Here is a 12,714-nt window from a genome sequence, read left to right on the forward strand (position 1 = left end):
AGGTGGATCTCTGTGAGTTCGAGGCCAGCCTGGACTACCAAGTGAGTCCCAGGAGAGGCGCAAAGCTACACAGAGAAACCGTCTCAAAAAACGAAAAAAAAAAAAGTTACAAAAATTTCAATAACTAAAGTATCCAAGAAAGTCTGTAGGTGAGCCAAAATTATATTAAATATTTATCAGAGGCTAATTGCTTAACAAATACACTAATTATAATTTGCAAACGTGACAAAAATATTTTAGCTTTCCTCTCTGTACATTAAGGCATTTTAAGCTACAAATTCAGAAAATGTTTCTATAATGAATTTTTTAAAGCCTGACTAATTAGAATCTAGGACACTAACATCAGAGGCTAGGGCTCTCCAGCTGCAGTATTTGAAAGCAACATCATGAGGGAAACTTTTGACCTGGAATTAGTTCATTATTAGACAGTTTTCTCACTTCATTACAACTATGCTGTAAGCCTTACTCATGGCCAGTGCCTGCCACTCAGTGACCTACAGAAAAGCCTTGTGACCTGCAAAATCATTGGGGTCGGGTAAAGTATTTGTTTCCCGAGAGAGAGAGTATGGCTATGTCATAGTCAAGGATACCTCGAACTTGAGTTCCTCCTGTATCTGCTTCCTGAATTCCAGGTTAGGATTAGAGGCATGAGTTACAATACTCAGAATTTTGTTTTGTTTTAATGTTACCAGATTTCTAAAATAAGATTGAGTATTTTTGAAATTTTCAGCAATTAAGCAAACCTGGGATGTAGGGGGAAGAAAAATAAGAGAACTATACTTTATACTTCATAATCATAACAAAGACTCCCATTTTATGTAATTGCCAATTATACTTTAGAACCTTAATAGGCATTTTAACAAAAGTCTCATGCTATCCTTTTAATAATCTTTTAATGTTTAAAAATACCGAATTCCCACTGATTTATACCATAAAGATACATGCTCAGCTATGTTCATAGCAGCACTATTTGTAATAGCCAGAACCTGGAAACAACCTAGATGCCCATCAACGGAAGAATGGATGAAAAAAATGTGGTACATATACACAATGGAGTACTACTCAGCAGAGAAAAACAATGAAAGCATGAAATTTGCAGGCAAATGGATGGAACTAGAAAAAATCATCCTGAGTGAGGTAACCCAAACCCAGAAAGACAGTTATGGTATGTACTCACTCATTGGTGGATTCTAGATATAAAATAAAGAACAATCAGACACAACCCATAGAACCATAGAGGCTATATATATATATAGCATGGAGGTCCCTAGGACGACTGTGGCATATAATAAATTTCAGTTTTACTCAATTATTGAAAAAAAATAGCCAAATGAATGGAAACACATGAACTATGAACCAAAGACTGAGGGGCCCCAGCTGGATCAGGCCCTCTGAATAGGTGAGACAGTTGATTGGCTTGATCAGTTTGGGAGGCATCTAGACAGTGGGACCAAGTCCTGTGCTCATTGCATGAGTTGGCTGTCTGAAACCTGGAACTTATGCAGGGACACTTGGCTTAGTCTGGGAGGAAGGGACTGGACCTCCCTGGACTGAGTCTACCAAGTTGATCACAGTCCTCGGGGGAGGACTTGTCCTGGAGGAGGTGGGAATGGAGGGTGGGCTGGGGTAAGGGGAGGGCGTGGGAGCGGGGAGAATAGGGGAACCCATGGCTGATATGTAGAACTGAATGATATTGTAAAATAAAAAATATATATCACAAAAAAAAAAATACCGAATTCCCAAATCATATCCTCTCATCTAACAATTTTGTCAATCTCTCTACTGAATGTTTTCCATTAGCTTTCATTGTTATTTCTCATTTTAATTTAAAATATGAACAGAACCAAACTCTGAATTCTATTTCTCCTTTAGCTATACCTCACTTATGTGTGTAACCTACATGACTGTAAATGTCCTGTGGGAACTATTCATACTTGCCACCTCCAGTTTTATCTACCCTTTCATCTTGAAGCTATCTACACAATTAGGTTTCAACCGACAACAATCCACTGAAACTGCTCCTATTCAAAAGTTTCCAAATCATTTCTGTATAGAGTCAAACAGTAAATATTTGGACTCTGTAGGTCATCTGGTATAACACAACATTTGTTTATTTTTATTCTACCCTTTAAAACTGCAACAAACAAATGCCACCCTCAGCTACAGGCTACTAGAAAGGAGGAGGAAGTGGAGGGAAAGGTACACCACAGGTTGTGGTACGGATTTTGCTTACATTTACTAATTTCCCAACCCCGGCAATGTCACCTCAAATGATCAACCTCTAGATCACCTTACTGGATTGTGGTGGTTAGAATAAGAATGGCCTCCATATGCTTATAAATTTGAATGCTTAGTTACCAAGGTAGGGCACAAACTAAAGGATTAAAAGGATTAGGAGGTGAGGCCTTTGTTGGAGTAGATGTGCCCTTGTTGTAGGAAGTATGCCACTGGGGGTGGGCTCTGAAGTTTCAAGAGCACAAGCCAAACACAGTGGCTCTCTCATTTTGCTGCCTTTGGATCTGGAGGTAGAACTCTTCTCAACTACCATGTGTGCCTACATGCTGCCATGCTCCCCACCCTGAGGATAATGGATTAAATCTCTGAAACTGTAAGCAAACCCCAAATAAATGCTTTCTTTTATAAAAATTGTCATGGTCACAACGCATCTTCACTGACTAAGACATGGGTCTAACAGCATTATTTGATATATACTTTGAATAAGCCCTTCTTGAAATATAAGATAAAGCTCACATTCTCCTCAATATCCAATACCTCACAGCTCAATCCTTTATTCTAGTCTTGAAAGTTCTTCAATTTCCTGCCTCGCAAATTACAAAAGGACTTCATGGTTCAATCTTGAATTTTTCTCCCAATATGTTCCCATTCCTTTGTAATCTTACCCGGTCTCAATTACTCTTCTAGCTTATCAAGATAGCCTAAAATTAGACTCTTTCTCATACTCTATTTTGTCATTTTATTCTCTTCTCATACTCATTCTATCTATACCCAGATGTTGATCACTATCAACTATTACAAAAATAGGCATTTTGCTTATGAAGCCACTATAAATTAGAAGTGGATTGGAGGGGACTATGCTTTATTTATTTTCTTCTTCACAGTAAATCTCCCAGATTATCTCCATTTGTGAAAATAATATCAAGGAAAGAAAATATATACACATATACTGAATTGAAACATAGTAATGACATTGTATGACTATATAATTCATATGAAAATCATTCCTCAAATACTTAACATGCACAAGCCAAATAAAAAAGGTAAACTATTATATGAGAAGTCAACCAAAGTAGTTAGCCTTTTCATTACCTGAGTGGAGTTAGATAGTTGGTTTTTCCACGGCTCCTCTGTGCTGCTGGTCAGGTTTGTGCGGTTATGAGGTAGAGCGGGTGCGTTTCGCTGCAGGTAAGGCACGTTTCCATTACTTCCACTTCCTGTTACGTGATTATTGCCTATCAAAATAGTGTCTGTACTTCCCAGCGTTCTTGATGTGCTACAGGGAACATGGCCTGCAGAAAATGGTCCATTGGCCAAAGCCTGCCCAGGACAGGCAGGGCGGACTCCAGGCTGAGAGACGCTAGGCATTCTGGTCAGAGCAAGCTGTGACTGCTGGCCAGAGACTGAGTTTGTAGGCAGTGATGAGTCAACTGTTGGCCCATTAGGAATTCCAGTAGGCCGTACCTGTGCAATTCCTGTTTGTCTCATCTGCAGGGAATAAATGAAAAGCAAATAAATAAAATCTATATAGTCCATAGGGGGGAGAGACTCAGAATGTAAAGATGAATAATCATGGGTTCTGATTTGATCCTAACATTTTATTTCTCTAGGTTAAAAACCATCAACTTCAAAAACAAAAAACTACTTATATGCAAGCTGCATAGAAAAAATAAAAATATGTTTCATGTTAAGGATACATCATGTTAGTAATGACCAAAAAAGGCAGCTGAAACCTATGGAAAACTCTGGAATCATAGTTTTTCAAGGAACATCATATTTTTATTTTAAGATGGGACTAGTGGTGCAAGCCTGTAATCCCAGCTATTTAGGAGGCTGAGGCAAAAGGATCTAAACTTCAAGGTCAACTCAGGCAACTTAGTGAGACCCTGCCTGTGTGTGTTTGGGGGGAGGAGGGGGCAGGGCAGGATACAGGATGGTGTTACAGTTTAGCAGTAGTGGTAGCTCATATAACATATAGCAAGGCCCTGAGTTCAACCTTGAGTACCAAATAAAAATAATAAAAAAAAGACAGAGAAAATCCATAGTATGACAGATCCTCTAAAGAAGATATATTATAAAAATAATGAAAAAATTGAATAAAAAAAACTAAAGAAGATATATAAAACCTTAATTAGGTTTAGTATATCTTACTAAGTACTAAAGAACATAAATTAAATACCATGGAATTAAATAACAAAAAGTGCTTAAAATTAAATCAACAGCTGTTCTTTTCTTAAAAACGCCATTTGCTAGTATTTTGAGAAACACAGATGACAAAATTCTACCAGATATAAGTAGACATGAGTATGGGTGACTTCTAAAGTAATGCTATAGTCAATAAAGGTACGCAAAATTCTATCAAATTTTAGAGGGAAAATGCTATACACACTTGGTGTTGCTGCATTAAGACAAACTGACTTTCCAGCTGTTCCAGCATTAGTTTCTGTGCTGGGTTTAAATTATTTCTATTTGCACGGAGCTGTTCCAAGTGCTAGGGGAAAAAAAGGGGGAAAATATAATTAAAGACATATCTAATAAACAAGCTAACAAAACTGTGAAACCTTTATCTGAAATAATTAGAAAAACTCAGAACCACTATCAGGTCAGACACTGATTTTTGATCAATAATCTTAAAGTCTTTTAAAAAGTTTAAGAAATCAAAGTAAGAATTTAAGCATTCATCTGAACATGGTTTATTATGATGTGATCTTTGAGAGAGATGGGCATGAAATTTTATTAATAATTTTCAGTGTTCATGTAGAAAACACTTCAAGCTTAAAAGATGAAAAAATACTCCAAAAAAACATTATTGGTACAGGAAAAGTTTGAAGACACTCTGAATGTCTAAAACTAGTGATCAACTTAAGTAATAGTATGGTATCTATATAAAGAAATATACCTACTTGTTCATATAACAAGTAGGCTGTTTATAAATTGACCTAAAAAGGTCTACAATGGACAATAATGGAGGCAGCATCATTTAAGATCCCCCAGTGGGTTCCTAAAAATCATAGAAAATCTAAACTTACAATTTAATGCTTTTTCAGTCCTAATACCACTACACACTGTGGTGATAGTGCGGTATTAGGTGTGACAGTAAAACTAGTTATATCTCTTCACTCACAACTTCAGACAAGAATCTAATGCTTACCATTGACCTTAGCAACCTCAGCATATGATTATTTTATGTATTTTTCTTTTATTAAATAAAGAACTTTTTACCTGTTCACTTACAGAAAGCACTGTGTGGCTTCTCTTTGGCATTCTACAGGTGTTAGTATCATTATTCTTGTGATTTGTGGTCATTATTAATATAAGAATCATGATACTAAAACAGTTATTTTCATAAATGATTTGGCTAGTAAGTGATTAAGGACCAATTATCACATAACAGCTTGGACAATGAGATGATTGATGCTACTGGTGGTACAGAGTGAGATTTCATTATGTGAAAAGAATGTTATTATTTAAAAGTTATCATTTCAGAAATTTTTCATTTACTATTTTTGCACCACAAGAGACTACATTTAAGTTCAATAACTTGTACATACACAACACATCTCTGCAAAAACAGGTAAGGAACAAGTAATGCCAGAGAACATTCCGGGAGGAGGTACATGTGTGAAGAGGATGTCGGTGAGTTAGAATAGAAGCTGAAAGACTTTATTCTACATAGTCTATATTCATACTTTATGTATATGAATGCATTGCCTGTTTCAAAAAGAGAAACAAACTAGAAACAAACTAGGAACAAGATTTAATTATCTTCATTATTCTGGTAAATATGTAATCATTTTTTGTTATGTACTGAGTTTCCTGTCATTCAACTTTAAGAATTACTAAAAGTTCATTATTTCTGTTACATAATTTTTCTTTAAAACATATTTTACATACCTGTAATTTCTGTGGTGTCAAACACCATGAATGAGTTTGTTGCTGTACTGGAGGATGTGGCACAGCATGGCCACCACCCCAATTATCAGAAGTATTCTGAGGAAAATTGATAAAAAGAAATATTAAAGAATATTTGGTTATAAGGCAATAGGTTAACATAAATTAATTACTAATTAAGGCCAAATGACTATGAATTAAAATATTTATGCATAAAATGATATCATTACATTCACTAAAAACAATTTGTTGATTCTGTAATAAGCCACCCCCCCAAAAAAAAGCCCACCCCTAAACTATGGCCCAAACGACTAGCCTATATACCACACTATTCACTAGGTTCATTATTAAATATATTTCAATGTTGGTAAAAAAAGTGATGATGAAAAGTGTGCTGATACCTTAGCGGCAGGGAAATGGATAAAATGATTTGATGAATGCAAATTTATCCCTACTTTATTTAATATGATTCTAAGAGTTTGGGATGGGAAAACTAAAAACCTTTAATCTTCTGATGTCCACAGATTTAAAGTAAAGGACAGGAAATGTTCAAACTGCACAATTAGATGGCAGTTGGAGCTCCTTTTTTGAAAAACTGGGATTTTCTATTTCTCTAGGACATATACCTTTGTTGGACTAGATGTTCTTTTCCTCTTGGCAGGACTGGACAGGTCATCTACTTGGCTAGGAGGAATCATGTGTAGTGGCAAGGACTGCTGTGAAATTGGTGTTTGACTGAGGCCTAATACAGGTTCAGTATTTGGATGATGAGGTTTACATGCCTAAGAATCACAGAAGGAAGACAAAAATAGGGTGCTATATATTCTTACTTCATTCCTTCAAATTATAAAACTTACACGCTGTATACTTTTCAAAGTTATGTGGACATCTCTGATTGCAATAAATTAAAGTCAAAACTCAATGAATCATCATCAATGGAGGAACGTGTACCTTCCTTTGAAAATCTTTTAAAAATTAAATAAACCACTGCAGCATTATTTTAAGAAATCTTGCAAAATCATGAAAATGCACAAAGGTTCTAAGTTGGTACCCCCAGATTTTGTCCCATGTCAGAGGGAATTTTATTTTGATCTAGATTCCCTTAGTACTTAAAAAGAAAAGGCTATTATTCACTAATAAAAGCCTTCTATGCTTACTTAAAATAAGCTTGACTACTACAGATTGAAAAGAACCCTTAAAGCTGGGCACCTGCAGAACATAACCCAACTTCTCACCTGCTGTGCTGTGTTCATGGCACCCTGCCTGGAGGTAAGCTCTGCGGGGATTGGTAGGCTCCACGCCTCCTCAATACTAGGAAGTAATTTAGTTTTATTCTGTAGACTACCTTGTGGAAGGTTACACAACTGAGCCTAGGAAAAATTATGTAAAAAGCAAATTTAACACAAGCCTACTTGAGTAAGAGTAAGTCCACTAAATCTTCCTAAGTGCTAATTGTTTTTAAAAGAAATAGATTCTAAATTTGGGGATTTAAAAAGATACTACGTATAAAGAGGGTAACCAGAATGTAAACCTTTGTGAAAATCAAAACATAGTTAGGCTGTTTCTAGGGTTCTGATTAGCTGTCTTCTCATGAAACTTGAAGCAAGAGTGAAAGACATTGTTTGTGTTCTTTTCTTTAAAATGCTATGACAACTTAAAAATGTAGACAGTAAACTGAAAAAATTTATGTAAATTAATATGCATCGAAGTGCAAGAGAGCATTTAAAAAATATTGCTTATCTCATTTCAAATGAAAAGTAAAACAATATTTACAAAGCTATGGTATGTTTACAAAATATGGAAACAGATTATACACATCCAAAGACAACTAGACAAAATTTCCAGCCACCCTATTCCTGCCTGAGTGTTCTGGATAAATATGTGGCTTTAAAAAATTGATATTTAAAATTTTTACCTGTAAATATTTAATCCGTGCTGCAAGTGCAGAGGTATTACTACAATGTTTGCTTCTAGTTGCATTTAAATAGCATTTAATAGCATCCTGAGGCTGGTTGCAGGATTCATAGAGAGTGCCTAGATCCATCCAGGCTGCAGAATGGCCATGGTCCAATTGTACAGCACAAATATAGGCCTGTAAAGCATCCATAGGCTGATTTTGCTGTTGGTAGAGCACACTAAAAAGGGAAATTAGGAAAAAAATAAGTCAACTAAGAATAACTAGCTAGTGTCATAGCATGATTTTTATTACAAAGCACATTATGTGATGCAGCTATCTTTACATACCAATGTTAATTTTAGACAAAGTCTTACCCTATTGAACACCATGTATCTGCACTTGCTTCTGATTTATCAATAGACTGCCTGTAAGATATAAAGGCATCCTGAACTTTCCCAATACTTGAATAGCACCTGAGAGGGAGAGGGAAGAGGGAGGGTAAGAAAATTCCATCAATATCAAGGCAAATTACATTTATTTGTTTAAAAAGGGTTATGTATCAAAGCAAAAAATTTAAATGTATTATGCTAATATATCTAGGTACATGGGTATATATGTACAAGGAAATTGCAATATACATGATAACTAGAAATTCAAAACTGTATTATAGTCTTTCTTTTTTTTTTTTTTTTTTTTTGGTTTTTCGAGACAGGGTTTCTCTGTGTAGCTTTGCGCCTTTCCTGGAGCTCACTTGGTAGCCCAGGCTGGCCTCGAACTCACAGAGATCCACCTGGCTCTGCCTCCCGAGTGCTGGGATTAAAGGCGTGCGCCACCACCGCCCGGCTTATAGTCTTTCTTAAGCGTGCTAAAGTATACTGCAATGATACAGGCTATTAAAATGAGTATAGGCCTAATATTACATATAATACTGAGAGTTGAGCACAGCCCCTCCACTCTGCTTTTTTATTTTGACCTCTAGTTTTTCATACAGTCAGAGCTAATGAATTTCTCCTTTTCTTAAATAATAAAAGGCAAATGTTCTTTAATTTATAAAAATGCTAATGTAATGGTGTAGTCTCTAAGTATCATAAACAGTATAAATATAGTATACAGTATTTTATGACTAGCAAAGACAGCAATAAGATTCAGGTTTCAATGCCTGCCATTTTCTTAGTGAGGATGTACCTAATGGATGTACAGACATCACAGAAATTACAAAAAAAAAAAAAAAAAAAAAAAAAAATTATTTTTGGTGCTAAAGGAGAAAAAAAAACAAAACAAAACCCTAGATTCTGTTTCCAAGGAGCTTACAATTTAACTATTTTTCCTTTTCTTTTGTTCTTTTATTTTATTTTGCCCCCCACCCTGGGTCTTGCTTTGTAGCCTTGGCTGAACTATAACTCACAGAGGTACACCTACCTCTGCCTCCTGAGTGCTAGAATGCTTCACCACCCCGAAGAAGTTTGCAATTTAGATGAGGAATGAAGGCACTATAATATCACAATGCCATATCAAATGGCTAACATAGACAGTTTAAGAAGAGACTACAATCCATGTAGAATTTGGTGGTGAGGTGAAAGTAAAGAACGTGGATATTTATAGATATTATTTAGAGCATAAATTCCTAACTGCAAGCAAGTAAAACAGAAAAAGATAGCTTTCCAGTAAACTAGTATTTGTCTTATTATTTGCTTATGTTGGGAGAACACTGGTTAAGAGTAATCAACAAAAAAAAAAATGTAAATCTGAAAATCTTTACTTGCTTAAAGACTATTTTTATCCCCCTAATTATTCTTTAAAAAGTGTATTAATCATTGGATCAGACACAGAGATGAGAGGAGATATTTCAAAAAGATTTGAACAGTATGGACAAACCCTAATATATTTTTTTTAAAAGCATGTACACACACACACACACACACACACACACACACACACACACACACTGTGCACATGCACGTACACATATTTTCAGACTCCTCCCCCGAAAAAACCCAAAATCTGTTTTCCTAACAATGGGAGTGGTTGTGATAAAAGCACCTTATAAGAATATTGATCTGCCAACAATGTATAGTATAGACTAAAAGGAAAGTTACGTACAGAAAAGAGAATAATTACATTCACTGGTGCGGAACATGTCAAAGCTGAAATGAAAGGAATGGAAGCAGAAAGAGCAAAAGAGAGAAAAAAAAAAGCAGAAGAGTAGCTAAGACTTCATAATTGACTGATTACATATCCAGTGAGGTGTGGCACAACTTAGTTGTAAATTCTGATTAAACAGTTAAAGGGAGACGCTAGAAGTGTAGCTCAGTAGCAAAATTAGAGTGCTTGCCTAGGATACACTAGACCTAGGACCCCTCACTCCCAAAGAGAGGTAAAGGAAAGAGTGGAATATGATTTTTCTCACAAAAGGAAATGAAGCTGATTTGGAGAATAGGATAAATAAAAGGTGAGGCTATTAGGATGGAAAACCTATGTGAAATTGTTAAAATTTAAAATAGCTCTATAGAAACCTACCTTGGAAATTTATCTATATGAAGAAAAACTGTAAGAACAGAGGACATCTAGTAGAGAGGGTAAAAATAGGCCTAAGGAATTACTATCATATAGATTGGACAGTATCAAAAATTCTACTGACTAGACAGAAAAGCAAGTTTCACACAGTACCTACAAATTGTGACAAGGTCAGTAATAATGTCAAATTGGAACAAAAGCATAGGGACAAGGACAGAAACACAACCTTTAAAATAATATTTATTCATAAACATTTCTCATATTAAAAGCAAAACATTAGATGGTAATGACTATAAGAAAGCATCAAAAAAGTTTAAAACAGATCCAGAATATTATGACAGATGAAAAATAATTAATCTCTGAAATGATCATCTTGAATCATAAAGCAAGTTAGATTGTGATAACTATCCCTTGTTAGGAAAGTTTAGTGTATATTTGCAAAATAATACATTTCAATGGTCCAGAATATACAACCAGTTGAACTGAAGGGGAAAAAAAAATGGAATACTGTTCACTGAACCTGAAAATTACTGCATTTTAAAACAGCAAGTTTAGGTATGGTTCATTATAAACAAATTTATTTTATAAAATTCAAGTGAAATCACAAAACTGAAGCTTTGACACAGGAAGGTGTATAAGAGATCAATTTATTTGCAGCCAACTAATTATTTGTTGTAAAGGGTTGGTTGTCATGTACCTTGGAAGATTCTTTTTTTATTTTTCAGCAGAATCCCTAATCTCCACTCATAAGGTGCCAATAGCACTCCATAACATGTCTCTCTTGTCCCCCGAGAACCAATAGTTTAATACAATCCCCTCATAAAAGACACCACATACTTAAACCATAGAACATGGGAGATACCAATCTGGCACTGACCTCGAAGCTGGAAGGTGCTATACATGCTACCAGGAAGAAAAGTAATTATCAACCTCACCCAGCTATGAACCCTGCAAGCTAGAAAAATGACTGGCCTAGCAAGACATGACCATGAGGTGCAACAGTGGTACAAACATACTAAGAATAACCAACTACTTTCTGAATGGACTTAAGGCCCACTCTACATGGCCTGTCTAGTCACATACTCAACCGCGGTAATGGAGCTGGGTATGACTATGCTCATGTAGAGTGGTCTTAAGTCCATTCAAGGCCATGGGTCCTAGGGAAGAACCTATTATTATTGCTCTGCTAAATGTACATAGTATTAAACTGACTTTTTTTTAAAGATTTATTTATATATTATGTATACAATGTTCTGTCTGCATGTATCCCTGCCCAGCAGAAGAGGGCGCCAGATCTCATTACAGATGGTTGTGAGCCACCCTGTGGTTGCTGGGAATTGAACTCAGGACCTCTGGAAGAGCAATCAGTGCTCTTAACCTCTGCGCCATCTCTCCAGAGCCTAAACTGACTCTTAATGACTTATTGTTATAGAGAGATTACTGCTTCCCTCAACCTTCATTAGAGAAACTTCAATTTACAGTAGATGGGGATTAACAGAAACCTACAAGTGGTAAGTGGTCAAAACACAGAGAATAAGAGACTGAACATGTCTAGTCCTAAATGGGATATTTATACTACACCTCCTCTCAAGAATCAGGGATCATTGTAGGTAGAGTGTCTGTGAAGAGTGTAAAAAGGTCAGAGTCAGTGGATGACTGAGTAAAGGGGAGAGTGGGGGGAAGTCACCTGATCTAAGAGAGTTGGGGGAGGGGTGAATATGATCAAAACACCTTACAGGAAAATCTCAAAGTAAAAAATGAACAAGAAGGGGAGGAGAAGCTGGGCGGTGGTGGTGCACGCCTTTAAACCCAGCACTCAGGAGGCAGAGGCAGGCAGATCTCTGTGAGTTCGAGGCCAGCCTTGTCTCCAAAGCGAGTTCCAGGAAAGGCGCAAAGCTACAGAGAAACCCTGTCTCAAAAGACCAAAAAAAAAGGGGGTGGGGGGGCGAGAAAACGGAAACCTCAAAAGGGGTTTATGTATCATCTACAATTTAAAAAAAATTAATATGTATCATCTAACATTTTACAAAAATTAACTGAGCCCTTACTTAAATTTGAGTCTTTCCATGCCTAGTACACTAATCTTTCCACGCTATTATGAAAGGCAAAATGGATTAGGATCTATCAAATACATATATAAAGAGTACATCTCAAATAACCCCGAACAAAATTCCGAC

The 12,714-nt window shown here is 36.0% G+C and overlaps 1 protein-coding gene across 14 annotated transcripts in view; it reads right to left on the bottom strand.

The window, feature by feature from the left end:
- Positions 1–12,714, bottom strand: part of Kdm6a (lysine demethylase 6A) — a 152,594-nt gene that overhangs the window by 37,142 nt on the left and 102,738 nt on the right. For 3 of the 14 annotated variants that reach the window (XM_028854129.2, XM_037198963.1, XM_037198961.1), the window contains 7 exons: positions 8,398–8,496; positions 8,042–8,261; positions 7,362–7,496; positions 6,753–6,908; positions 6,130–6,225; positions 4,625–4,726; positions 3,328–3,723 (listed from right to left, as the gene is read on the bottom strand). In XM_028854129.2, coding sequence (XP_028709962.1) covers positions 3,328–3,723; positions 4,625–4,726; positions 6,130–6,225; positions 6,753–6,908; positions 7,362–7,496; positions 8,042–8,261; positions 8,398–8,496 — 1,204 coding nt within the window. The remainder of the gene's footprint in view (positions 1–3,327; positions 3,724–4,624; positions 4,727–6,129; positions 6,226–6,752; positions 6,909–7,361; positions 7,497–8,041; positions 8,262–8,397; positions 8,497–12,714) is intronic. The other 11 variants (XM_028854131.2, XM_037198964.1, XM_028854132.2 and 8 more) reach the window with 7 other exon arrangements.

This window comes from Peromyscus leucopus, chromosome X, assembly GCF_004664715.2.
Source record: "Peromyscus leucopus breed LL Stock chromosome X, UCI_PerLeu_2.1, whole genome shotgun sequence".
Taxonomy (NCBI): Eukaryota; Metazoa; Chordata; class Mammalia; order Rodentia; family Cricetidae; genus Peromyscus; species Peromyscus leucopus.